This window comes from Camellia sinensis, chromosome 6, assembly GCF_055761805.1.
Source record: "Camellia sinensis isolate YWXY chromosome 6, ASM5576180v1, whole genome shotgun sequence".
Classification (NCBI taxonomy): domain Eukaryota; kingdom Viridiplantae; phylum Streptophyta; class Magnoliopsida; order Ericales; family Theaceae; genus Camellia; species Camellia sinensis.
Window position 1 is genome coordinate 202,302,348 of NC_138966.1, and position 12,065 is coordinate 202,314,412.

The 12,065-nt window shown below is 35.0% G+C and overlaps 2 protein-coding genes across 6 annotated transcripts; one reads left to right on the plus strand and one right to left on the minus strand.

The window, feature by feature from the left end:
• Nucleotides 1–208: 208 nt before the first annotated feature.
• Nucleotides 209–2,128, minus strand: LOC114281959 (ferritin-like catalase Nec2). Its single transcript, XM_028224555.2, has 3 exons — nt 1,787–2,128; nt 1,451–1,676; nt 209–785 (listed from the first exon to the last, which is right to left on the minus strand). The coding sequence occupies exons 1-3, from the start codon at nt 2,095–2,097 to the stop codon at nt 402–404; spliced, it is 921 nt and encodes a 306-aa protein (XP_028080356.2). The 5' UTR covers nt 2,098–2,128; the 3' UTR covers nt 209–401.
• Nucleotides 2,129–8,043: 5,915 nt separating this feature from the next.
• LOC114281965 (Pentatricopeptide repeat (PPR) superfamily protein) lies at nt 8,044–11,565 on the plus strand. Of its 5 annotated transcripts, none has more exons than XM_028224570.2 (4): nt 8,044–8,236; nt 8,647–10,819; nt 11,037–11,116; nt 11,219–11,565. In XM_028224570.2, exon 2 carries the CDS (start codon nt 8,664–8,666, stop codon nt 10,650–10,652), a length of 1,989 nt encoding a protein of 662 aa, XP_028080371.2. In that variant the 5' UTR covers nt 8,044–8,236; nt 8,647–8,663; the 3' UTR covers nt 10,653–10,819; nt 11,037–11,116; nt 11,219–11,565. The 5 variants fall into 5 exon arrangements, 4 of the variants coding, with proteins under 4 accessions (XP_028080371.2, XP_028080388.2, XP_028080392.2 ...); XM_028224587.2 differs by having other exon boundaries at nt 8,093–8,236; nt 11,223–11,565; XM_028224591.2 differs by having other exon boundaries at nt 8,093–8,236; nt 11,250–11,565.
• Nucleotides 11,566–12,065: the final 500 nt, after the last annotated feature.

A 12,065-nucleotide genomic window follows, 5' to 3' on the forward strand; every position in this document is an offset into this window, starting at 1 on the left:
AATAAGAAAGATAAATTGCAAGACTTGTCTTCATGTCTAATTCTGATCCAGATTTTCTACTTTTTTTTTTTTTTTTTTTTGGTTCAAGTCTACTACTAATGTTGGAACCAACCATTAAGGTAAGGTAACCATCGATGGTCAATATGAATCTTATATAATAAAGATATATTAAATAAAATATAGGTATAAACTGGAAAGAGACTTAAAATCTTGTAAGATGTTTCTTTATTTAATTTTTTTTGCACGTAAAGATGAAACAACCATGCATGCATATATGTATTTAAATTTGTGTAGACTAGCCATTATTAGCCAAGGTGAAAAGTAGTAAAAACACACCAAAGTAAGCTAGCTAGCTTATTCATGAACACCAATACTTGGCAATATTCATCAGTGAAATTAAATTAAGCACCATGGATTCGCAGATATGATTTGGCAATTCGACCATCAGCTCCTCTAGGGTAGAAGCCACCTGGGACACGCTCATCTCCGGTACCATACACGATCCGAAGTATCTCCTCGGGAGTTCTGGCGTAGGAAAGAGAGTTTTGGTCAGCGGAGAGGACGTTGCCGGAAATCTTTCCTTCAGCTCCGTCAGCTTGCGGAACTATGAGCCCTTCGTCTTTCAGGCCGTCGCGTGCTAGCCTATCCCTCAGCTTTGAGATGCGATCGGTGAATTCAGCGACAGTGATCCCATACGGGTACACCTTCTCCTGCACCCGGCTGTAGAGTAGTGTTCGGATAACTGCATCTTGGCCTGCCTCCACCCCCAAAAGCCCTGCCACTAGCTGCATGCATAATACATAAACGTATTAGTATCAGTCATGGCCTAATAATGTCGTTGGGAGTGTGAAGGAATACGTATCGAGATTGAATGACCCCAACTCAACTCCTTTGTTATTAATTTGTACAGTTTTTTTTTTTTTTATTATTGGAATATAAATTATTGGCATGAGTAAGCATAATTATAAGACGAAAAATCATAATCATACAAAATAATCACTATATAAAATCTTTGACAACAATAATGGTGATGATTTTTTTAAAAAAATACGAGTCACCTTTGATAAATATTTTGCTTTAAAATGATAAAATCAAAATTTGTCGTATTATCATTCTTTATTAATTTTATGTACACTTAATATTGGATTATAGTCTAATAAGTAACTGTTTGAACCAATTATTAACTTATTTTATAGAATACTACCCAACTTAACTTTAGAAGATTTGAATTTATCAAGGATTGGATGTCGGGATTGTGAATTTTTTAAAATTATCTACCTCGTTGAGCTAGTTGTGAACCGATTATATCTGTTGTGAATTAGCTAAGGAGTCAATCGATACACATGTGATTTTCATTTTAACAGATACACGAGGATGTATCCATATTAAAAGGACAAAAATCAATATATATCGACCGATATTTGGATTAATATGAAATTGGCACATATACCCTTTTGGCAGTGGCACTTTGTAGGTTTGGATTAGCTCCAACATATCCAGTGAGTCCAACATAAGGAATAACATAGGAGGCAATTAGGAAGTTGAGCCCATTATCATAAGGATTGAAAGGTGGCACCAAGCGTCTTCCAAATACAGTGTTCATCGTTTCTGCAAATACCCCTGCACTTATATTCAGTAGTGGTCTCGGAAATCCCTTCACAATGCTCTTAATTGCCCTGCAAATATATTCAAAAGTGGATCATCAGCACCCTTTGTAAAATTTTCCAGGAAAACTACTTGGGAAAAAATAAAATAAAATAAAATCGAAAGAAAGAAAATCATGAACCTCAAGTGCCCAACTTCCTGCAACCCAAATTGAAGGATGACATCCTTCAAGAAAGGTTCTAGTTTGGCCTGTCTGCCGCCAATGGGCCGTGGACCGCCAGCGGCTAGGCTCGGAGCGATGCTATCCAAGCCACGTCCCAAGGCACCATTTAAGAAGAACTCTGTTTCCAAGTACTCTAAATTTAGTGCGAGCTCAATAGCATCTCGGTCAGAGTCAGGGATGAATTCAGAACAGTAAGAGGTAGGAAGGATGAGGAGAAGGATCACTGATACGACAGCGACAGTGGTGGTGGTAGAAAGAGGCAATGCCATGTCTTATGTTTGTTTTTGTGAGGATGTTTGTTTCATGTTGTTCCATTATATATATCAACACTTCTACGACGGACCATGAAAACATGCCGAATAATTTTTAATTTAGTGGGGCTCAACTTCACTTAAAAAGTATAAAAAATTAAAAAAAGTTTGGTGACGGTAAATTCGTTGTGACAAATTTTTTCATATATATTTAAAAGGATTGAATTTTTTTTTTTTTTTTGAAGTCTATAATTCGGACAAATTTAAGTGAGATTTTTTATATTAAATTTTTATATTATAGTTTTTGTTTAAAATTTGATTTTTATTTTTTTACAATACATAAAATTATTAATTAAATTTTTATATTTATATTTTGTTAATGTATGTACATATATGATTGATTTTAGCACCTCACTCTTTTAATTTTGTTACATACATATATATTTTTTATAAATTTTTAAAAGTACGTCATTTCTATTAAAAAATTAAGGCCATGTGTGCTTTGAGGATTATTTAACTCATTTTTTTGTAGATTGGTATCAAATTAACAAAATTAAAATATAACTGATATTTTAAAAAAAATTAATGTAATTAATCTAAAAAATACTTGAAGAAAGAAAAAATTAGTTAGCCGTGATACTTAACTTTATGTTGTAGTCCATGTGTGATGGACCAACTAAATCCATGGACCATGATATAAATTAATAAGGTTATAATTGACTACCCAGCCTAAAACCTACATAGCTGCATATGGTATTTACTACCTAGCCCCCTTTTTTGGGTGTTAAAATAATTAAGAAATTAAAAAATTATTAAAAAAATAAACATTTAAGTAATTTAAGATTTTCGACACAACTAAAAAAAATTATTTCCAAATACACATGTATACTAATGACTTTTATACTTTTTTTTCAATTATTATTTGATTGACTAGAGTGAAATAAAATAAAATAATTATTCTTTAGTTTTTCAATACAATGACAAATGATAATTTTATTTATAATATATATTTTTCATCATTTTTCAGTTAACCAAAAATAAGTACAATTATTACGATAGAATGCCCGTTCAATTACATTTTATTCAAGTAAACCAGATAATGCGTTAATCTATTATGATAGGGTAAATTATATCTATTGGTCTTTCGTATTTGAGCAAGACTTACTTTAGTTATTATAGTTTCAATTTGACCCTTCTAATTTTACACATTATAAATACTAATGACAAGTATAGCAATTCCGGTATTCCCTTTACTGTTCTATTGCATTCCGGATTCAGTTCCGTGGAGTTAGTAGTTGTGTCTATCTTGTTGTCGTCCTTTAATTCCATTTGTTTGAGTTTTAGGATGTGTTGGGCTTGGTTGTTACAGGTTGGTAGAGCTTTGGCTCCCATTGCTGTTGTCCAGTTTTTGAGTGGTCCGCTCAAGCGGGTCATTTTACGCTCGAGCGGGGTTTACACCCTTCCAGCATTTCGAGTCCCTGCAAAACTTCTGCAGGTGTGTTTTCTACGCTCGAGCGGGTTTCTTGCGCTCGAGCGGGTTGCGCTCGAGCGGGCTTGTTGGCGCTCGAGCGGGTAGTACCTCGTTGATGAAAGTTCTGGGAGATGAAAATCTATGCTCGAGCGAACTGGTTTTCGTGCTCGAGCGGATATACTTTATCCTTGTGTCTTGGCGCTCGAGCGGGCATTCTTGCGCTCGAGCGGACCTAGTTTTTTGTTCTTGACGCTCGAGTGTTGTGTTTTTCGCTCGAGCGGGAATGTCGTATAACAGAGGGCAGCTGGGCATTTTTGAATCATTTTCTACACTTCCACTCTCTCTCTTACTTTCCCAAAAACGTTTTTGAGAGCCTCTCTCTCTAGAAACTCCCTTCTCTCTAGGGTTTGATCTAGTTAAAGTGCTTCCCTCCCCTTTGGCCTTTGTAAAAGTTGTGTTGATCGTCGAGGGCTACATTTTGATCCGAGAAACTTGTGATTTGGAGCAACTTCGTTTTCGTCATCTTCTTCTTTGGGTGTCATCGTTTAAGGTAGGGATTCCTACTCACTCTTATGGTCTTTGACATAGATTTTTGGTGGTTTTGATAAAGTGTTGAAGTTGGGTAATTTTGGGACTTAGGGTTTCAAAATGTTAAAAGAGGGTTTTGTTATTTTGATTCTAAAATGTGTATTGTGGGTTTCAAAATAATGATATTGTTGTTGGTTGTTGATATATAGACCTTTGGGTCAATATTGGGAAATGGGGTAGAAAACCCTAATTAGTTGTATAAATTAATTGGTATGATTAATTTGGAAAAATTGTGGTTATATGGAATTGAGCTGGAAATAATGAAATTGGCTCATTATATAGTAAAATAGTGGAGTTGGATTTATTAATCGCTCACTTTTGAAAACATTGATATTTTATCTGTTGGAGCTTTTATTATCTGTTTAGAAATAATTGCTTGGGCTACCGGTGAAGGGTAGTTTTGATTGTTGTAGACAATGCATGATGATTAGGCAAACTAAAACTAATCAATTGGATATGTCATAGAGTATGACGGTTGATAGAATACATTAACATTATGTATTGATTGATTGTGTAAATGACCTATGTGTATATACGTTGTGTGTGTGGGAGGAGATAGGGGATGTACTCCACGGTTTAGGGGAAGATAAGGGATGGACCTCTAAACCGGATGTTGTTTGGGAAGAGATAGGGGATGGACTCCACTAATACAGCTCATATGCTTGTTAGTTAACGTGTTGATACAGCTTGTATGTTTATCTATGGAAGTGTTGATACAGCTCATATGCTTATCTTTGAAAGTCTTGATATAGCTAATATGCATATCTGTTGAAATGTGGATACAGCTTGTATGCTTATCTATTGAGATGTTGATACAACTAGTATGTTTATCTATTGTAAAATGGGAAACGTTTAATATGAGTCACTGTCTCATATAAGTGGTTGGCCAGGTTCTGAGCCGTTGATGTAGATTGTGAAATTGATAAGGAATGGAAACTGAAATGAAACATGAACATAGTGGTCATGAAATGGAAATGGGTTATGAATTGATTTATGAAAATTGAACATTTATCAATTGCTAATGTCTTAGTTATTGCTCATACTGTGTTTAGCATATCTCTACTGGGCGTTGGCTCACCCTTTATGGGACATTATTTTCAGGTACAGGTAGTATGCCACCTCCAAGGACATAGCTTGGATGATGATGAGGGTTGAAGACTCTTTTTGTTCATTTTGTTTGTATTACATGTATATCAAGCCAAGGGCTTATTTTGTATAGAGTTAGCACTCTTCTTTTGTGTAACCAGGTGTTGACTTGGAAAGCTGTAAGCCCATAGGACATTTGCTTTTGTTGTTAACATGTAATACAGTTGTAAGAATTACTCTGATGAATAGAAATGGTTGGTTTCTTTTATATCAATGCATGTCTATAGTGATAGATTTTATGTATTTTTTTGAGGGCGTTACAACAAGTAACAAAGAAAACATATAAAAATTCAATAAAATGGTAAAATTGAAACTACAACCCCGCACAATATAATTAACTTTGATATAAGTAACTCAGGCTGACTATGTACTTTATTCACTTAATTTTAACCAAACTTTGCCAAACTAATTAAAAGATACTTCCGCCAAACTAATTAAAAGATACTTCCACTGTCCCATATTATTTGTCCATCTCTCTTTTTTTGGATGGCTCAAAATACTTGTCCATTTTAAAAAGTCCAAACATAAAACTCTAGAGAATTCTAAAATTACCCTTTAAAAATAATTATAAATATACTTAACAGTGAAAATAAAACGGGGAGCATGATAAGTTAATATATTTTAATTTGATTTTAAAGCAATAATTACATACCTTACTAAAAAGTTAAAATTTCAAAAGAGACTATTATTGTGAAACGGAAGGCGTACCATTTTGTTCATAAATTTTATATAAAATAATATCATCTTTTTGTGAAATCAGTACTCTATTGTGACTCATTATTTAAAAATAACACTTCATTCTAGATGAAATTTATTCATAGAAAGTTTGTTTGTGTATATTTATCTTACAAGAGAGGATACAAAATGAAGCACAGCAAGTACTGTGTGCAAGTTCTTCTAAATAAAAAAAATAAAAAAATTACAAGTATTCATCTCTAAAATTATCGATAATTATAAAATTTTAAATTATTTTTTCATAAGTTGTAAAGAAAAGATACTTAAAAAGAAAGTAATTTTTTATTAAAAAGAAAAGAAACAAAAAGTCACAAAAAGCAATTACAATAAATTATAGGATAATCTACCAGTCAGTCTTGCTTTTTTGAGTTATTAGCTATTAGGGACTGTCTTATATTTTTATGCACCATTAAGTCCTATTATAATTTTCTTTGTCATGACCCAACTCCTGGATGCTTAGGGCTGAAATCGCAACTTATTAATTCTAATTGCACAAATTAAGTGGCGCAAAGTAAGAAAATAATTAAAATGATAATTAACTTCATTAACTATTCTACTATTTAAATGCATGATTAGTTGTGGTATTAATTAAATATTTAGAGTGTCACATTCTCTCATTTTTTCCCTTTTTTTTTTCTTTTCTAGTTTCCCATTTTGTTTTTGAACTCCAAATTGCGAACCATGATTTGGCCACCAACCACCACTTTCGATAGCCAGCGACCACCTCTGACCTTCTGCAACCATTACTGACCTCCGACAACTACCTCCGACAATATTTTTTTTTTGGCCATTTTTCATCTCCAACACGTTACTAACACAACCACCTACTCAGATCTGGTGGCGATGAGAGAAAAGAGGGGGGGGGGAAATGAAGAGAATAAAGGAGAAAAATGAGAAGCTATTACTAGAGAATAATTCTCATCATTTTATGCTATTACAAATCAAGACAAAGAATCAGAAGTCAAATTCAGTGATAAATTTATCCTGCAACAAATCTCAACCAGAGTTGCAGTGATAAATTTATCATTGTTGAATTTGTTAAAAAATTTACAAATAGCAAACTTAATTTGAGAGAGAGGGGCATCACAACATTATATTATGAAGCATTGATAAATTTATTTATGTTGTATGTACTCTGTCATTCCATTGATAAATTACCAACACTTACACCTATAAATTTATAATCTGATAAATTTATCATTTATAAATTACTGAGTGATAAATTTATCACTGAATTAAGCAACAATTTTATAAGATTAGTTACACGTCTGTAGAAGATCAACAACACTTTTTAATGCACTAATTAAAATACTTTGCATCCTAAACCGATGATGGAGAAATATGGTGGCAACGACGATGTCAAAGATGGTAGATTAATAATAGAGGATTACGATGTTAAAGCCAACAGATGAATGATAGGGGATGAGCAGCGGTGATGGCAACGAAAGAGAACGACGGTAGTGTTAGGCGAGAAAGGAGGGGAACGAGGCGTTGGTTGAGGCGAGTGTTGTTGACAATGATAGACGTAGATAGTGGTTGAGCCGAGCGACATATATGGTGATGAAGGAGGAGGAGATGGTGTGCTAGTGACAGAAATATGAATGTGAGAGAGAGAGAGAGAAAGAGAGAGAGAGATGTATTTGGATTTAAGATAAAATCACTCAACTAAATGTAAGGAGTAAAAATAGAAGATGAGCTAAATTATTTTGAATTAAGACTTCTGGAAAATTAAGTCTAGTCCAAAAGACCGGCCCGTAACTTCTCCTAAATTATATTACGAGGCCCAGCCCAATCATGACTCACGAGTTTTAGAAGGTTGGATTAGGAGCTCAAGGCCAATCATGTCTATACCTTTTCGGATGAGAAGATTCTATAAATAATTAGACTTTAAAATCTCAAAAAAAAATGTTATAAATTTTAAATTTACTACTAAATAAATGATTAAATATTTCACATGAGCGTAGTGGGGACCTCACACCCACGTGAGATATTACTCAAGCCCAAAACCTTATGGGCTGACGATTAGACGGCGGGCCGATTTTACGGGCCGTTCAAAATTGATCAATCGAGTCTTACACTTTCGCGCACGCTGCACCCTCACACACCCGATTTCTCTCTCCCTCTCTCTCTCTCTCTCATTCTCCGCCTTCCGCCGCCGCCGCCGCCTTCTGTGACCGCCTCCCAGCTCCGCTACTCCTCCTCCACCGTCACCGCCAGGTACCCCTTACCTCCCACTTCTGTGGGTTTTTTTAAATTTGCTTAATTTGTTCAAAGATATTGGATTAATTTGGAATATCTGGTGTATATATGAATGGTTGATTAGTGTCAAATGGTTTTTTAAATTATATGTTTTTCTCTAGTTTTGCTCAATTAATTTCCTGATGTATATGTATGGCTTATTGAACTATGGATATTTGATGTATATGAGTGGCTTTTTCATGTTACCGAATCTCTGAGTTTTATATATGGGTATGTATGCTGTTCTTAAGGACAGATTGACCGAACCAATTTGAACTCTAGTAATTCTATTTGGTTTGTATGATCATTTCCCATTTTGGGTTTTTTAAAATTTATGGAATTCAATGGGTTAAGGAATTAGGCTTGATCAAAGAATTTTTGAATTTCAGTTAAGCCTGTTTGGACAATGCATTTGAAGGAAGGATGTTCCTTGCTGCTAAAAGTACATAGACCTTCAATTCCTTTTGTGCTCAATACAAACCCCATTCTCAATCCTATCCTTGATAATGAGGTGAATTCTAATCCAACCAGTGTTAAAGAATATGATGTTTTAAAGAGGTTGAGGCACGAACGTGACCTCACGCTAGCATTAGAGTACTTTAAGTCTCTGGCAAATTCAAGATCTTTCAAACATACTCCTCTGACATACCAAACTATGATTGAAAAGCTTGGGTGCAGAGGTGAGATGGAAATTGTTCAGTATCTTTTGCAGCAAATGAAGTTGGAAAGCATTAGTTGCTCGGAAGACTTGTTTATTAGCGTGATAAATTCTTGTCGGCGAGCTGGGGCTGCCGAGCAAGCACTGAAAACATTTTATAGGATGCAAGATTTTGGGTGTTCCCCAACAGTCAAAATTTATAATCACCTTTTGGATGCGTTGCTTAATGAGAATAGGTTTCATATGATCAACCCTATATATAGTCACATGAAGAAAGATGGGTTGGAACCCAATGTGTATACATATAATATTCTTTTGAAGGCGTTGTGCAAGAATAATCGGGTGGATGGTGCTCATAAGTTGCTTGTAGAAATGTCAAATAAAGGATGCTCTGCTGATGCAGTGAGCTACACAACGGTTTTATCTTCTATGTGTAAGCTTGGTAAGGTGAAGGAAGCAAGGGAGATTGCTGCAAGGTTCGCCCCTATTGTACCTGTTTATAATGTTTTGATCCATGGGTTGTGTAGAGAATCCAATATTGAGGAGGCATTTGAGTTGTTGAATGAGATGGTGGATAAGGGAATAGATCCTAATGTGATCACGTACACAACGATCGTCAATGCTCTTTCTGATGCAGGGAATGTTCATCTGTCTCTTGCAGTTTTGTCACACATGTTTAAGATAGGATGTAGTCCCAATATTCATACCTTTAGTTCCTTGGTAAAGGGTTTTTTCTTAAAAGGGAGATCTTATGAAGCTCTTGACGTGTGGGACCAAATGATTCGAGAGGGAATCAGGCCCAATGTTGTTGCATACAACACACTGATACATGGTCTATGCTCTGTTGGTAATGTGGGCAAAGCTGTAGCTGTTACTAATCAAATGGACATTAATGACTGCTCTCCTGATGTAACAACCTACAGCATTCTTATTGATGGCTTTGCAAAAGCTGGGAACTTGGTTGGTGCATCCGAGACGTGGAACAAGATGATTACCCATGGTTGCCATCCAAATGTTGTGGCATATACAAGCATGGTTGATGTCCTTTGTAGGAATCTCATGTTTGACCAAGCCCATTGTCTTATAGAGAATATGGTGATGGAAAATTGTCCACCTAATGCCGTTACATTTAATACGTTTATTAAAAGTTTATGTTGCAGTGGTAGAGTAGATTGGGCAATAAAGTTGCTTTATCTAATGGAAGAATATGGATGCTTGCCAAATATCACGACGTATAATGAAATATTGGGTGGTCTTTTCAAAGAAAACAATTTTGAAGTAGCATTTGAACTGGTTAAGGAGATGGAAGAAAGGGGGTTCGAGCTTAATTTGGTGACGTACAACACTATTATCCATGGCTTTTGTTATGCTTGTATGCTTGAGGAGGCTCTGAAGCTTGTTGGAAAGATGGTGGTCAGGGGAATAAAGCCTGATCCTTACACTTTTAACATAATAATCAACGCCTATTGTAAGCGTGGTAAGATTGAGTTTGCAATTAAACTGCTAAATTCGATGAGAGCAGTAGGCTGGCATCCAGACTTAGTTTCGTACACAAGTATTATGCGTGGGATTTGTGACTTTATTGGTTTGGAAGAAGCCAATGTTTATCTTCACAGGATGGTAAATGAAGGAATTTTCCCTAACACTGCCACATGGAACGTTTTGGTGCGGTTTTTGCTTAGTAAGGTAGGTTTTTCAGGGGCAACGGGTTTTCTAGACAGTATCTTGGATGGGTAGATATCATACAAGAGCACAAAATGGCTTCTGGACAATTGAAGTAGCAGCCGAGTATGTAAATTTTGGATGATATTTCCTTGTTGAGAAGACTGCACTGTCCAATGACCGTGCATGAGCCCAGAACTCAGGAAGTGGAGGGGATGACTTTGCTTAGGCTCATTCACAGGGTAAGTATGCTTTCCTCTCAGTGATCTTCATTCCTCTATATCATGTTACTCCTGTTAATTTCACGGTATTTTGCATTGGATAACTTGAGTGGTTTTTATCTTAGTGACCACCGACCAGCATATAGAATATGTATTTTTTTGTTCTGTTAGCCAAAGCATTTCCTAGGAACTGGAAGCTTCATTCGCTAAAAGTTTTGAACCATTTTTTTGGATGCAGATTTTCAGCTCTAATTGCCGGAGCTCGTATAGTAAACTCTGGCAGATAACTCCACAATAGCATCCCTCTTCTTGATGATGGTATGCAATGCTCGTCTCACTTTCAATGAAGAATATTGTTTCCTTTTCTTTTTCAAATTTTTTTTTTTTAAAATTTATTTATTTTCTTGTTTTCCTGGTCAGATAGCTTTTGATTTTGGATTTCTGGAATCAGTTTGCTCAGGTGGTCTTCCCTTATGTTCCCTAACATTCAAAGTTGTTCTGGTTTGAGAAAGAAGCACTGGCTGAGCGCCCTGAATGAATAAGAAATGTATGGCAAAGGGAATCAATGATTATTATTCAACTGAGTTGAAGCTAGCAACATTTTGCTCATGCATAGTGGTTAACTTGGTGGATCAAAATTCTCTCACACTCTTTCTAAATTGTAACAACAAAAAAGGAAAAGAAAAAATAGAACTAAAATGAATGCTTACATGGAGAACTGGAATTACAAATTTGTCAAAAGAGGTTATCTACTAGTTTTATCTGAATTTGTTGGGATTTTCCTTTGTTTTGGCTTTATAAATCTCATTTGAAATTTGTGGCGATTTTTTTATCATTAAAATGTACAAAAAGAGGTATCGAAGTAGTTGATTGACTGTTTTCTGGGGATTTTCGATTTATTTCATTGGAAATTACCTTATTTCACCAAAGAAATCCCTTTAATTTGACATTTATCTGATAATGGACAGATCTGTTAGTGTGTTCTACAACCAACCAAGAGTGTATCATTTACTTTTTCCCCATCAATTATGCAAAATGGTTAGATTTGCAGATGAGTCGCTCTCTTCCCAAATTTGACATACATAATGTAATTTCCCCTATTTCTCTAATATATACATGTAGTTGCATCATGATAAAAATGCATTTCCTCCAAAGAAAAAATGATATCCTTACAGAATTTAAAACTAATAACCCTGTTTGATTTTCAGTTTTAAAAGTAGTTTTTTGAATTTTCAATTAGTATTTTTATATTTTTAATGAGTTTTTT

Bases quoted from the DNA above. Each gene is read 5' to 3' on its own strand.
- LOC114281959 (XM_028224555.2), bottom strand. From the start codon at position 2,097: ATGGCATTGCCTCTTTCTACCACCACCACTGTCGCTGTCGTATCAGTG. The intron at 1,677-1,786 runs GTTCATGATTTT...ATATATTTGCAG, and splicing joins CAGGAAGTTGGGCACTTGAG to GGCAATTAAGAGCATTGTGA. The intron at 786-1,450 runs GTATATGTGCCA...TTATGCATGCAG, and splicing joins AAAGTGCCACTGCCAAAAGG to CTAGTGGCAGGGCTTTTGGG.
- LOC114281965 (XM_028224570.2), top strand. From the start codon at position 8,664: ATGCATTTGAAGGAAGGATGTTCCTTGCTGCTAAAAGTACATAGACCT.